This window comes from Pyxicephalus adspersus, chromosome 1 (assembly GCF_032062135.1).
Source record: "Pyxicephalus adspersus chromosome 1, UCB_Pads_2.0, whole genome shotgun sequence".
Lineage (NCBI taxonomy): Eukaryota > Metazoa > Chordata > Amphibia > Anura > Pyxicephalidae > Pyxicephalus > Pyxicephalus adspersus.
Window position 1 is genome coordinate 148,486,513 of NC_092858.1, and position 13,772 is coordinate 148,500,284.

A 13,772-nucleotide genomic window follows, 5' to 3' on the forward strand; every position below is an offset into this window, starting at 1 on the left:
ACACCTGAATGCCTGAATGTTCAATTACTATATAACTGAACAACATTAACAAAAGAAAAACAGTTCTAAGGTCAAGAAAAAAAAAATGTACAAATGGTTAACATATAAAAAAGAAGAAAAACTGCTTTTATAGGAGAACTATAAAATATTTATAATTCTGTTCAGATAGACCTGTAACCCTTAAATTATCTAGCACAAAGAGTTCCCTGTAAAAGACAAGGTTATTCTGGGTTTTCTGGCAACCTGTGACTCCGACCTCCCCTCTTTTTTTTAATATTGTAGCCTCTGTCAATTTCTTTAACAGTTAGCAATTTTGAGAGTATCAGCTACCTGTGTCCTCAGCCATGGTTCCTTTCTCCAACCCATGTCACTGTGCTTTGGAGTAACATACTGGCAGGATAAGAATAAGTCGGCGGAGGACATGGGCATTTGGCACTACTGGAAGTTTAATGCCAAAGAGACTGGCAGAGGCTGCAGTGCCTGATCAGATGGAACAAATGAGTGATCAGTTACAAGAGAAAAGGGCAAAAAAGTTTTTTTTCAGATGCTCAGTATGATGACAATCACTTTAAACAATACTGCTCATTAACCCAGTCTGACCAGACATTAAAAAAGAAGCAGCTCTCTACATCTGTCATCTGACCACTGTTGTTGGATTCTGCTTGATCTATAGCATTAACATTTCCTCTGCCTGCTGCGTCACAGAGAATTATTGGAAGCTTAAGTAAAGGCAGATTGATGTATGTTTAAAAAGAATTACCTTTTAATAAATACTTAAGACATTGCTTCCCTGGCACTTAGCCTAATAAATCATCCTTTAAATGGATGATGGCCGTTATACAGCATAATTGGAAAGAATGATTCTATTCTATTCTATTTTACTGTATTTTTGCACAGGTGCATAAAGGGGTATTTGCTTTAGAGAGCACCACACTCCTTTGCATTGACTTGATGAGTACAGTAAAGTCATATTAGCATAGTAAAAGCCAATACTTAAATGATTGTACCAGTGTTGAACATTGATCAGTGTGTAAGAAGGGTAATTGTTCATAGAGAAAAGGCTGTACATGTGCAGTACACTGTGGTCTGCCAGCTTAGTGGACAGTATGAATGAGTTGCCAGAGCTAGCACAGGCAGTGGCTTATGAATGAAGTGAGGTCTTTAAACTAGAACTATATATGTAACAGAAGGGAGGAAAAGGAGGGGCATCTAGTTCTATATTTTTTAAATTATTAATATAGATTCTTAGCTATTTAAGGTGAGCAAACTTTTCAAGATATTACCAATTCCTGGAACAGATTTTCTTTTTTAGTTTGAACCAAAACATATTATGTAGTAACAGAAGCACCCTAACAAGACACGAACAATATTTGGTTGCAAAGCAAAATAATAGCGCTTCTGCCAGGTATAATTATGGACAATATATCAGCTGGGTGATCACTGTACAGTGTGAGCCGTCCTCTGGCTGGACTTTATTAGAGCTTTGTTATAAATACAGGGCCTGAGACAGAGATGCTTTTCTCACTGATAAGCCTCAGGAAATGAATGTCTCTGTATGCTGCCCCTTATCATCGAAATCCCTGGAATTAAAACTCGCCTAATAAAAAATGTGATATTAAGCAAGCAAACAGGAAAAAAAAAAAAATTGGATAGCATCAAGCATTTAATCAGTTAAAGGTAACGTGAGCAGGTGGTCTTATTACCTCCTATGTTATTCCTATGCTTTACACATTTTAATAAGGAATTTCTACAAAAGTCATGCAATTCAATAGTGAGCAGGCGCAGTTTTGTCCATGCCGTTCCATGCTAGAATTAAAGTGTATGTAAATTATAAGAATGAATATCTCTTATTCACTCATTTTTGGTCTATCTGTTAAAAAGATCACTAAAATATTATTTTTTTCTGATTCATAAATGCAAGTAAATACTGGCTGATCTTAACAGTAATCAGTGAGTTTATAACTTTACAGAGTGAGACAACAATGATGCAATGAAATCCCAAACACTATCACCAGCTATGCCCAGATCAACAAATAACACCACCTTATGTTATGAAGATGGATAAAATGGGAAGTTGTTTTGTAGTCTTAGAACATTTATTCTATAGAAACAATGCTGCTTCTCCTTAAAAACAGTACAGTAAGTAAACCTGAGACAGTCAGTTAGTTACTGAGATTACCAGTTGAAAAAAAATATATATGTATTTTTGCTCTACGTATGCCATAAAAATTGTAAAGTGTAAAAAAAAATATGGTGCAGCACTTATACTGGCTTCTTCATTTCAAATCATATTAAAGAATACCTGCAGTTTAATAGGCAAACTTTTAACTTTTATCAGCCTTGTCTTTTTTGTCACAAATATATAAACAGAAACCTCAGATACAAATAGTTTCTAAATGCCTAATGCCAGCGTGTCTGTAGTATCAAGCATCCACTGGCATCTGGCATCCTCAGTCAAGGATTGCCTGTCTAATTGTTCCAGGATACAAACTTCAAAAGAAAAAAGAGCTTTCCTTCAAGCACAGGTTATTTTATTCAGAACACACTAAAATCTGCACCGGAGGTTTTTGTTTACATACATTTAAAAAGATGAGAGGGTTGGTGTTAAAAGCATTTCTTGTGACAGATGGACACCGCCTAAAGATTTCAGGCACAGGATCGGTTGCACTGAATAAGGGTCACAATCCTAACCTCCATACTCACAATTATAGTGGTTGGAAGCAATCATTAGTGATCGTTTAAAATGACAATGGAACAGAACAGAGCGAGGAGGACAAGCTGGAATTGCCCAGCTGCATTCTCCCAGACAGTCCAGTACATCACTGAACTATATGCGCTACTGTACAGTTATATTACAGGTTTCAGTATTTTTATGTACTCTTGTTTTAACAGATTTTTGTGTTTTTTTTTATTTAAAGTTTTTTTATTAAATTTATTAAGTATTGGACATGTTTCGGTGAGTTATACCTAAGAATTATAGGCCTACAACATAAAATAAATTTTCAGACAATGTACCGCTTTTATACAAATCCAAAATTTTTTATATAAATCCAGACAGAAATGAACTGCCCAGGAGGTTAATGCAAACCCCTTCCGAATGTAAGTGCTTTCATTAAAGGGAATACAGCAAGGTAATGTTACAGACCACCTCAAGTATTTTAAATGATTGTGAAAGCATTCTGTAAATGGTCTATATCAGTTGCAGGCTTAGCAGTTTTATTCAGTCATATAACAATTTTGTGCAGCAATATTTGATAGTCACACATTGTTTCTTTATTACTTACTATTATTACTATTGTATTCAGTTGTAGAGCTAATCAAGCAACAAGAAAGCTTCTGGAATGGCAAAGTTGCTACTCAATTTGTTTTATCATTGAATGTATTATTGTGGACAAAAAGTGTAAGAAATATACGTTATTGTGAAAATATCTGTTAGGTATGGTGAATTAGTGATATTGAATTGAATAATGATTAATAAAATATGTAAACGTTGCCTAACACAGTTAATAGATTTAAAGATTTGCAAAGACAAACACACATCGTCTAACACGGTTTTACATTACCTACCTGAGTAGCAATTGTGTGGGCAGAAGTGATTAGACTTATGAACGACTATCTACTTGATAGCAAAATGGGAAAAATAAACCACATATAAGAAATAGGTTAGGTATGTGTTGAGAAGGGGTAGTGCCTTGCCAAACTGTCCCAGTAAGTATTGTTTTCAGTAGGGTAAATGACTTATACCTGTCCAGAATTAGGTTTCAAAAACATAAATTTGAGAACTTGAGGTCTTTCTTAACCCTTTTTTCATTTCTTGTAATTATTACACTTGGGAGTAAACTGTGTTCAGAACAGACATTCCTGTAAACGTACAGCCTTACATATGCTGTCAGAGATATAAAACAATTAACTAGGCTTACTGCAGTAACATCGAGTTCCTAAGCAAAGTGTGCTAAGAACGTCATATGTTGGGTTTTTACTTGATATAAACATTACCTCTTGGCTCTGTGGTTTTAAGAAACTTCCAAGTGCCTTCAAAAGGCCAAATCATTCATCACCTTTGTTATGACAAAACCGTATCCTTCACAGCTCAGGGTCTTTAAAAATTGCCCTTTTCTCTCCTCCGTAAACCTCCTACTTTTAAAAGTGAAGAATAAATGGTACTGCAAATGTCAGATTACAATCACTCCTCATACTGCCAGAAAATATTATCTTGAAAAGACACACAAGTCCCTCGAACTAATCCTCTGATTTAGCTCAAATCAGTTCCCCTACATGAATTAGCATGATACAGCTGTAGGATTTATCACAGCATGCCAAGTGTGTTGACAGCAATCATCCAAACCATTAAAGGAAACCTGTCATAGGAAAGTACGGAGGCTGCCACTGCTTTTAAAAATACTAGTTCCCTGGCCTGCATGCTGATTATAAGGGCTTTAGTGTTTTCTAAAACACCTAATAAAACTGCATACACACATCAAATTTATGTTACTGTGATAGTTTCCAGCAACACTAGAACAGTTTAGCTCTGTACACACAGTGCTGTTTAGTTCTATGAAGAGTGGAGGGGAGATGACTATTGGGAGTAACCCTGCTCTATAGACCGCCATTGCAAATACAAATGGACATCCCCTGTCAGTCATTTAGTTATCTCCTAAGCTATGGGTGAAGCAATTCAGGTGAAAATCACCTAGTGCGTATAGGAAAGCTTTCTTTCGCTTTCCACATAGTGAATGCCAGCACCATCCATCATCATGCCAAGTTGGTGGTGGGGGGGGGGGGTTTGGGGGTCATGGACCTGCAGTTCTTAGGATCAGTAACTATTTGCTATCCACAGGGGAATCTTATAAGATTGGCTGCATAAATTCTATACTTTGACTATCTTTTCAAATTCTGGGGCACTGGAAAATTGTAACACAATACAGAGGCCCTGGAAAGATAGAACACATAGAAGCAACCATTAGAAAGCTAGAACAGAGTATTTTTATGCAATTTTTTTTGTTCAACCCAGTAAATTAAAGCTAAAAGTCTGCAGTTCAAATGCTTTCAATGGTTTCATTTAAAATTAATTGTGGTAATGTACAGAACTAAAATTAGAAAAAAGTTTTCTCTGTCCAAATATTTATGGACCTAACTGTACGACTATGGTGGGGACATTCGATTGTGAGCCCTTTTAAGGAACAGCTAGAGACATGACTATGGACTTGCGCTACATAATGTCGGGCCAAAAAAATACTGTGTAACAATATTATTACCTTTACTGGTACTGTATGAAAACAATTTTTAGGGACAACACAACCGAAAGTTTAGGACCTTAATATTCATGACTTACTAGTTATTACAATAACTGATAAACAGTTTTTATATTTTAAGGTCTGGCCTTAATGTAGAAGTGACCTGGGCAGCCTACTCACTTTTGCAGGGCACTAATGTGTCTCCTCCATAGTTCTGAGGAACTCCAGCAGCACCCGAGAGCCCAGAAATGGTGAAAATGTTATAGGATGGCTAATAGAGGAGGATTTATGGAACTTTATTCACCAACCCCTCCTCTGTGCAGTAAACACAGAAGAACTCTGCACTAAGCACTTCCAGATTTTAGGCTGTCAAACCCTGGTAGCTATGGTTGGTAAATGAAGCAGATGAACCAGAATTTTAACTTGATCTGTTATAGTAGATGGTAAGTGGATATCTACAGTACAACAGGACCCACAATGTCTCATTAAGTGTAATCTATTGCATCCCTATAGCTATTTTTTTAAAGGGTTTTGTCCACTCCCATGTAAAAGCAATAATGTTCAGTAAATACATAAGAAATGGCAACTGTGCTATGGCAACAAGGCTCACTGTGCTATGAAGAAACACAGTGCAGCTGCCCTGCCTAAATATTCCTATTATTTGTATCCCCTTTTTTCCTTGGCCAGTCACTGCCTGGTACTCTGTGATTCATCAGAGAAGTTAAATGCGTGAATGAGAGTTACTACTTTCACTGTCAAAGTACTGAAATGCACCATAATGGAAACAGTGAGAGGGTACCTATGGGATTTTTTTTTTTTTGTTGGTACGATTTCAAAATGTGGGTGAAGTAGATTCACGTCCCTTTAATGTACATAAATATTCAGGAAATTTATATTGGGTATTGCCCTGCACGGCTAAATGTGACGTAAATTCCTAGGGTGAATATTTAGGGCTTACTCCAAACTGATAAGCTGTAAAGGTGTTTAAAGCTACTCATAGAACACAGGTTTTTAAGGTACATTTATGCAATGCATTTGGAACAGTAAAACAGAGTGAAAAATTGGAAAACAGGATTGGTAGGTCTACCACAAAACTAGTGGAAGATCTGTCTGTGTGTGTCAAACCTAAAAGCTACAGCATTTTGGCTTGTAGGTTGGACTCAGAAGTCAAATTCACATGGTTTTTAGGTCTGGTATTTTGTTCAGAACTACGATAGCACAGTTGGACAGAGATCCAGGACCCGCATTTACTGTCTGCTAAAGGTGTCACAAAACTGGCAGATTCAGATTACCAACTGCACAAAATGTGAAACCAATTATTTTAGAAAGTAGATATTCTAGGAGTAGGAGGTTTAGTTTTAACTTAAAAGTTTGCCTGTTATTTTGTTTCATGGGCTGTAATATAAAGTAGGCTGTAATAAACATGAGATAGGGAAACAGGGATGAAATACTGCAATTTTATGAGACAGCATGCTAATAATCAACACTCACCTCATCATCAGAGTCTTCTGCAAATGCTGAGTGTTTTGGCATAAAAGTATTTTTCGGTTGCAGCTTCTTGGGAAAAAAAAGTCCATATCTGTAAAATAGATGATAATAATGTAAATATTTGGCAATAGTTTTAAACTAGAACATGAATAAGCCACATTTCACAATCAATGTTTCCACTTTTCAAGGCATTTTCCTGGAAAAATAATGCTGAACAACAGTATACTTTATAGTCTATGCAATTATTGAGCAATATTTCCCCAATTTCCTTGCAATGTGAGCAAGCAGTGATTTCCATCAGCATTAACTCCTTTTGTAGTGTACTATTACATACAAAATAAATATTAGAATTTAAAATTAAAATTGAGAAATATACATTTATTAAGTAAACACCATTTGTGCAACTCATCTTCGTTCCAGCCAGGGATTTGCCAGGGTAATTTTTGGGGTGTTTCAAATATCTATCTATATGACCAAACGATAGGGTCAGGCTGTGGTCTCATCATAATAAATCAGCATAGTAAGTTAGGCATCTTGTAAGACTGGATCACTACCATGAAATTAAAGGAGAACAATGATATTAAGCCTTCCTGGTGCATTTCTTCATCGGGAGTCTCCAGAGGGGTGTATATGCCTGGATACAGCTAAACTGACACACCTGCTGTGAAATCATTCTAAATATCTATGCTATTATTATTGTTACTTTTTTACACTGGGGAACAATTTTGAATTGACTTCAATTTTTAAGCTTATTTACACTAAAATAAGTATGCTGATTCTGAAAGTGCAGTTAGTTTTTTTCTATCACGTCAGGTTTTTTCTCTACTGCTTATATTAATGCGATTACTAAAGCGTGGATTTGAACAGGCTATTTATTTACACGCAAGACAGTGTGATCAGAGGTTGTGTGCTGCTCTACATAGTGAATAAGCAAAATTTATTTTTCTACCTACACACGTATTTCCTTTCTTTCAGAATATGTCTGGCTCTGCTGTTTCTCGTCATAAGTGCCTAAACAACCCCGATTCATTTTGGTATATTTGTGGCAGTTTTACCTCTCCCAGTCAAAGGGCGAACATCAGCACATTTGTAGAGCAAGCCTATTTGGCATATTTCAAAGTTAAACTTGGTGATCCACATAAATCTTGGGCCCCTCATAAGGTGCCTAAAACAGTGTGTTGAGGGTTTACGGATGTGGACAAAAGGGAACACGTGATAAGATGCCACTTGGTATACCTATGGTTTGGCGAGAGCCAGGAAATCATTTCAGTGACTGTTACTTTTGTGAAAATTTCAACCAAAAGGCGACTATTCATCGAGTCATTTCTGGATTTACCACCCCAAAATTAGTAAAAAAAAAAAAAAAAAAAAAAAACAAGTGTAAGATCTAACCAAACAAAAAATGTGTTCCCCAGTGTTGTTATTTAGACCAGTGCTTCTTCGCCATTGTTAATTTTTACTAGAATTGCCGGACCCTTGGTCACTACAGAAATACAGAACAAGTATTTCCAGCATCACATAGAAATATTTGTTTTACACAGGAAACATTTCTCATCTAATGTGCCTCAAAGGAATTAAAAGCACCAGACTTGGAGTTCAAGATGTAGTGTGTTTATAAAGATTTATATTTGCAATTTCAAAGAGCATTAATATATTCTTGGATACAACAAACAGACACATATAGCAGCTGCATAGAGCCCAGTGATTATTCCATTGTTGTTATGGAGAACTACTTTTCAAGCTTATGTTTACAAGCAGTATTCTTTGGATTGCAACAATAATGGTAAACTATAGGTGGTATTAAATAAGGTGTGTTGATACAATCAAGAATTACAATTATATGCACCAGTTGTTGTATAACGATTTACCATGATGTGTGTTGTAATAGTGGAATCATGCAATGGATGTTGCTTTAGGATAGGACTATGGCCACACAAATATAAGTGGCAACTGTACATTATGACAGGCAAGAAGCTGTAGAACTTTTTTTCATTCTGGTTTTAGAAAACTATTTTATTGTTGATAATGTTGAAATCTCCTTTAAGTTAGTGTCAATTTTCTAAATGTAATGGTTCAAACATTACATGAAACTTCTTGACACTTAAAAAAGTTAAACAAGAGTGAGAATATTTACTTTAAAAAGAACAAGCCCTTTCTGCTGTTCACCATCACTCCAGTGCTTATCACCAAACTTCAAAGCCCAGGTCATATCTTCTTTTGTATTCTGCTATATTAAATCCAAAGTTTCTATCTTTAATCGATTTATTTGACCCAATTTTTAAACCCACTCTTTCTATTTAGTGAGTATATCAGGGTTTAGGGTCTGCTTATGGTATAACAAAACACTGACTGATGTATAGTCTGCATATAAATCTGCACTGAGTAAATGATATTCCACTGCCAAAGGTCAGAAACTAGAGGGATAAACTTTGTTGTGGGTGGTAAATGTCTCAAGACCTGTAGAATTTTTAGGCAAATCAGTGTCATAACCTTGCTTGATTCACATTTAAACAGTGTAAAGGAAATGTGTTTTGCTTGTATTTATTTTTAGGATTAATCCAGGCCAACTAGCACAGCTGCAAAAGATTGCTATTTTTTTTGTATTCTGGAGAATGTGAGAACAGGTCGTTAGGGTAATGCTGTTGTTGTGCCCACTGGAAAGACCTCCCCATATTTCCAGCACATCTACAGGTTTGTTCCATGTCACAGACACTGAAGTCCGAACTGCTTTACAATTTATTGCTTTGATTCTCCTATGTATATTAAGCTTACAGTTGTACGAGATGTCACTTATTGTTGCTGTCATTGTTTTTATTTTATCTTAATCTCCTTTCTTGTTGGTTTTCATTTTGTTTTCTCTTCCCTTTTATTGTTACTGTATTTGATGGAAAAAATTCAATAAACAGAGTTGACAATGTAAAATCTTGTTCCTGCAGTTTTCCAACATGAATTTCCGATAGCATTTTCAATACAGAGACTGTAGTACACTGTTTGGCCTTTGCTTGCTACACTAAATACACGGTGAGACGTCCCTGCTGCGTGCTCCCTGGAACTGTGCCAGACGTCCGCGGGTGCTGGCCTGTGTGTGGAGGTAAGTATAACTTTCAAAAATCTGGAATTTTTAAAAATCTGGCATTTCTTAGGCACAGAGGTTGCTAGATTTTTGAATGTAAACTGTACAATTAAAAAAAAAAAAAAACATTGACGTCAGCATAAATGCCCCACAAGATTTGACCAAGCTCCATATGCATCCTATGACAATTTTTTTTTTTTTTTTTTTTTTTTTTTTTGATACATGCACTTCAACTGTAGCAGTGTTACCTGAGGACCCTGCAACATTGCATCCTATGACTTTTTTTTTTTTTTTTTTTTTAAGGTAAATATATCAGTTATGCAAATAGGTAAATACCATATAACACTAGCCCCAAGGAAACAAAATGTGTAACATAAACTGTGCTCTGTCACTACTTACGGTTTTCCTGGAGCAGCCATCCCGATCACTTCTTATGTCTGGAGGGAAAAAAAAAAAAAAGAAAAAAAACTCATGAGACATGTTTTGTATTCTTTTGCAGTCTAATCTCTTACACTCTCTTCTGGTTCTTTAGTTAAAACTGGGTGAACAGAAGGAAGGTCCTTTTTGAACAAAGATTAGTTTTTATTAATGAAGCGTTGGCAATGTCAGCTTCAATGTTTCTTACAATAAAAATGTTCCTTGCAACAGCATAAGTAATACATTTACTTGACCCTCCATATAGACTTACCATAGTAATAATAACATTACAATATTTATTCAGACCTCATCACCATAATACTACACTAGTATTCTCCCCAGGAATTTATATAAATTGGATGGGAAGAAGCTGTAGGCCGGTGGCCGCCCCTGTATTGTCACCTAACTATTCAGTAACTACCCAATAACAGCCGGGTGATTACAGAAAAGTGCTGGGTTGTGCACCCATATAAAAGGAGCTGGGGAGGACACTGTACACTCAATGTTAAGCAGGAGAAAAGCCAAGGAGTACTTACTGCAGCAATCTGGTTAAAAGATATCAACCTTTAGATTCAGCAAAGAACACTTCTGGAACCCTGCAGAATTTTTTTCACTACCTCTAAATCATAAGATCGCCAGTGAAAGACAATGAATAACAATCCTGCTGTCATTGTTTAACATCTACGTACAGCTTGATATAGACAGGCTATACAAGACTCCTTATTTCACTGTACAGAAGCGTTAGTGGCAGCCATTATGATAAAAGCGGACCTAAACTCAAATTTGTACTATACACAGTGTTCTCCCCAGCCCCTTTTAGCTCGGCGCACCACCCGGCACTTTTCAGTAACCACCCGGCTGTTTTTATGTGGCTACTGAAGAGTTTGGTCACAATACAGGGAATGCCCCCGCCTACAATTTCTTCCCACCCCGCTCAAAAAAATTCCTGGGTTGAGTACTGTGTACATAAGAGTAGACAACCCTTTTATACAACATAAAAATATTACTAAAGCGATTAAGCACATCCCCTTTCTGTCTTGGTCGCCATGGCAATCAAGACTAAATGTGAGGGCAGAGCCTCCCGAGATGCTCCTGGCTGCTCCTTCTGCACATGTTAAAGTACATCCAAAACAAAAAAAATCACACTTACCTTTACACTTTAATCCTGCAGATCAGTCTATCCGTCGGGAGGTTTCTTCCATCACCAGGTGCAGAAATCTTCCTACGTCAGACGATCTCGCACTGTGCAGGCGTGATGTAGATTGGGAAAAAGTTTGCTGATCTCACTGCGCATGCATGAGATTGTAAATTTTTTTCTATTGAGATGCTTGGGCATGTGCAGAAAAAGCAGCCAAGAGCCTCCCGGGATGCGTAATGTAGGTATCCTGGGAGGCTCTGCGTTCCCATTCATTCCTGATCGCCGGGCGGTGCTGCTGTATTACTTGGAATAAAAGGGTTGTCTACCCTTCTATGTAAAGAAAAAATTCTGGGTTTAGGTACGCTTTAAGTCATGCCCTCCACATGTTGGGGAAAGAAATTTTGTTGCTTAGGCTATGTACACACGTCAGATGATTCTTGGCCGATATGAGCCTCGGGGCTCAAGGATCTGACATGTGTACAGTGGCCATCCAAAGTCATTCATGGATCCGTCCTGGCAGATCCACAGATGGCAAAGGATTAACAACCGCAATAAAAGTGAAGGGGAGAGAGTGCAGCGGGGTGTCGCACACTCTCTCCCCCCTCTATAGAACAGAATGGCGCTTATTCATTCATCTTTCAGTCCTTTGTCATTGACAACAATCATGAAAGATCCTTTCCAACGACAACAATCAAACGAGTGTACACAGCCTGTCAGCTCACCTGTTCAGCAGATTCTGCCTGGTTTGTTGACTTAGCAATCAGAAGCTTATCTCCTGCTCTCCATGAATCAAACAATCACAGCAGGGATTGGAGTGCGACACACTTGTGTTCAGTGCAGGCTTCAGGCGAACGGAAAACTAAAGCTGTGTACACACATGCAATAATAATCGTTGGAAAAAACTAACGACCGTTTGTCCGATAATCGTTAACAAAAAAAGTGCACAACGACGCCGATGAACGAGGATTGTGGCTGGAAACGAACGACCATCCTGGCGGATCTGATTGGGCGACGATTGTTCGCAATCTATTGTGTGTACGGTCGTTCAGTGATCGTGGATGCTTCTGCAGTACACTTTCTCCTGTACGTGTCAGTTACTGCATCATTAAACAATCGAATCTAGCGTGTGTACATTATTGGTGGATTCTATTTGAATGATCGTATTGTTACAGCATGTACAGAATTGTACACAATACGATCGTTCAAAGTAATTGTACATAAACGGTAGTCGTTCATTTTCTAACGACAATTATTGCACGTGTGTACCTAGCTTAAGTCCATTTAAAGCGTACCTAAACTTCACTTTACATAACAGGGTAGACAAGTTTTTCCCAACCTACGTCACTCAATCTCACGCATTGGGTGACGTAGGAAGAAGAGGCGAAAATGGCGCCAACTCGGAGACAGATGCCGGGATGACGCGGGACCCAATATAAGAGACCTCCGAATGGATCAGATTACACAGCAGGATTAAAGGTAAGTGTATTTGTTTTGTTTTTTGATTTTTTTTTAAGCACTTTTCAGTTTAGTTCCTCTTTAATAATTATTAGTAACAAATTAGTATAAGGGATTCTGTTCCTAGAAATAATGATGATGAGGGTTTTCTGCCTTCTATCCTTGACAATGATTCATATATTGGTGCAGCAGGCAGGATTCCATAAGTGTATATTACATGGATCACCTGCCAAGAGTTTCTTCTCATCAATCCGTTACTTACTCTTACCAGGCGGCAGAGCACAGGAGATTGCAAATAATCTGAAATTATTTTTTACCTTCTGAAAAATATCTATACAAGTCATAAATGGTTAAATAGTTTCACTAAAGAGACTGTCACTGGACCATTCATTACAACAAAATATATGTGCACATTATGAATATTATCTGCCTTCATTGTGCAGACATCCCAAAGCCCTGACACCGCGCTGTGCGCCGCCATCTTGGATGTGAGGTCAGCAGGGGCAGAGGTGTCATGCGCGGTATTCCCCCCTCAAACTTACCTTGGCAGATAAATTCATATTTATAAAAATAATTAAAAAAAACTGCAAGATAGAATGCAAAATACTTGCTTTTTCCAGTGCCTTTTTGAAAGTTGTTGACAGGTTCACTTTGGGAGGTAATACTGCTTCTGACACAAACTCAGCAGGAAATGTCACTGCCAATGTTTATAAAATGTTAGTGGCTACGGCACAGAAAGCAATATGACTGGAAGACGTTTTACAAGTGGCTGAAAAGACGTGAAATACTATGTGCTGGAATAGAGGAGTTCATAAAGGCGAGATAAAGACGTACAAGGAAAATAATTAGAGAATACCTCTTTCCCTCGGCTTCGTCTTTACTCCTGAATTTTACCTCACAGCAGCACCGCCATGTTAATCTCCAATAAAATGGCGCCAGCGCAGGCGCGTGCTCAGTTTTCTCTCAT

At 37.5% G+C, this 13,772-nt stretch overlaps 1 protein-coding gene across 2 annotated transcripts in view; it reads right to left on the bottom strand.

Moving 5' to 3' along the window:
* Window positions 1-13,772, bottom strand: part of NSRP1 (nuclear speckle splicing regulatory protein 1) — a 29,775-nt gene extending 16,003 nt beyond the window's left edge. The window contains exons 1-3 of one of the 2 annotated variants that reach the window (XM_072430767.1): window positions 13,662-13,772; window positions 10,195-10,232; window positions 6,726-6,813 (exon numbers count right to left, since the gene is read on the bottom strand). In XM_072430767.1, the coding sequence (XP_072286868.1) occupies window positions 6,726-6,813; window positions 10,195-10,214 (108 nt within the window). In that variant the 5' untranslated portion in view covers window positions 10,215-10,232; window positions 13,662-13,772. Of the gene's footprint in view, window positions 1-6,725; window positions 6,814-10,194; window positions 10,233-13,416; window positions 13,630-13,661 lie in introns of those variants that run through there. The other variant, XM_072430774.1, reaches the window with a different exon arrangement.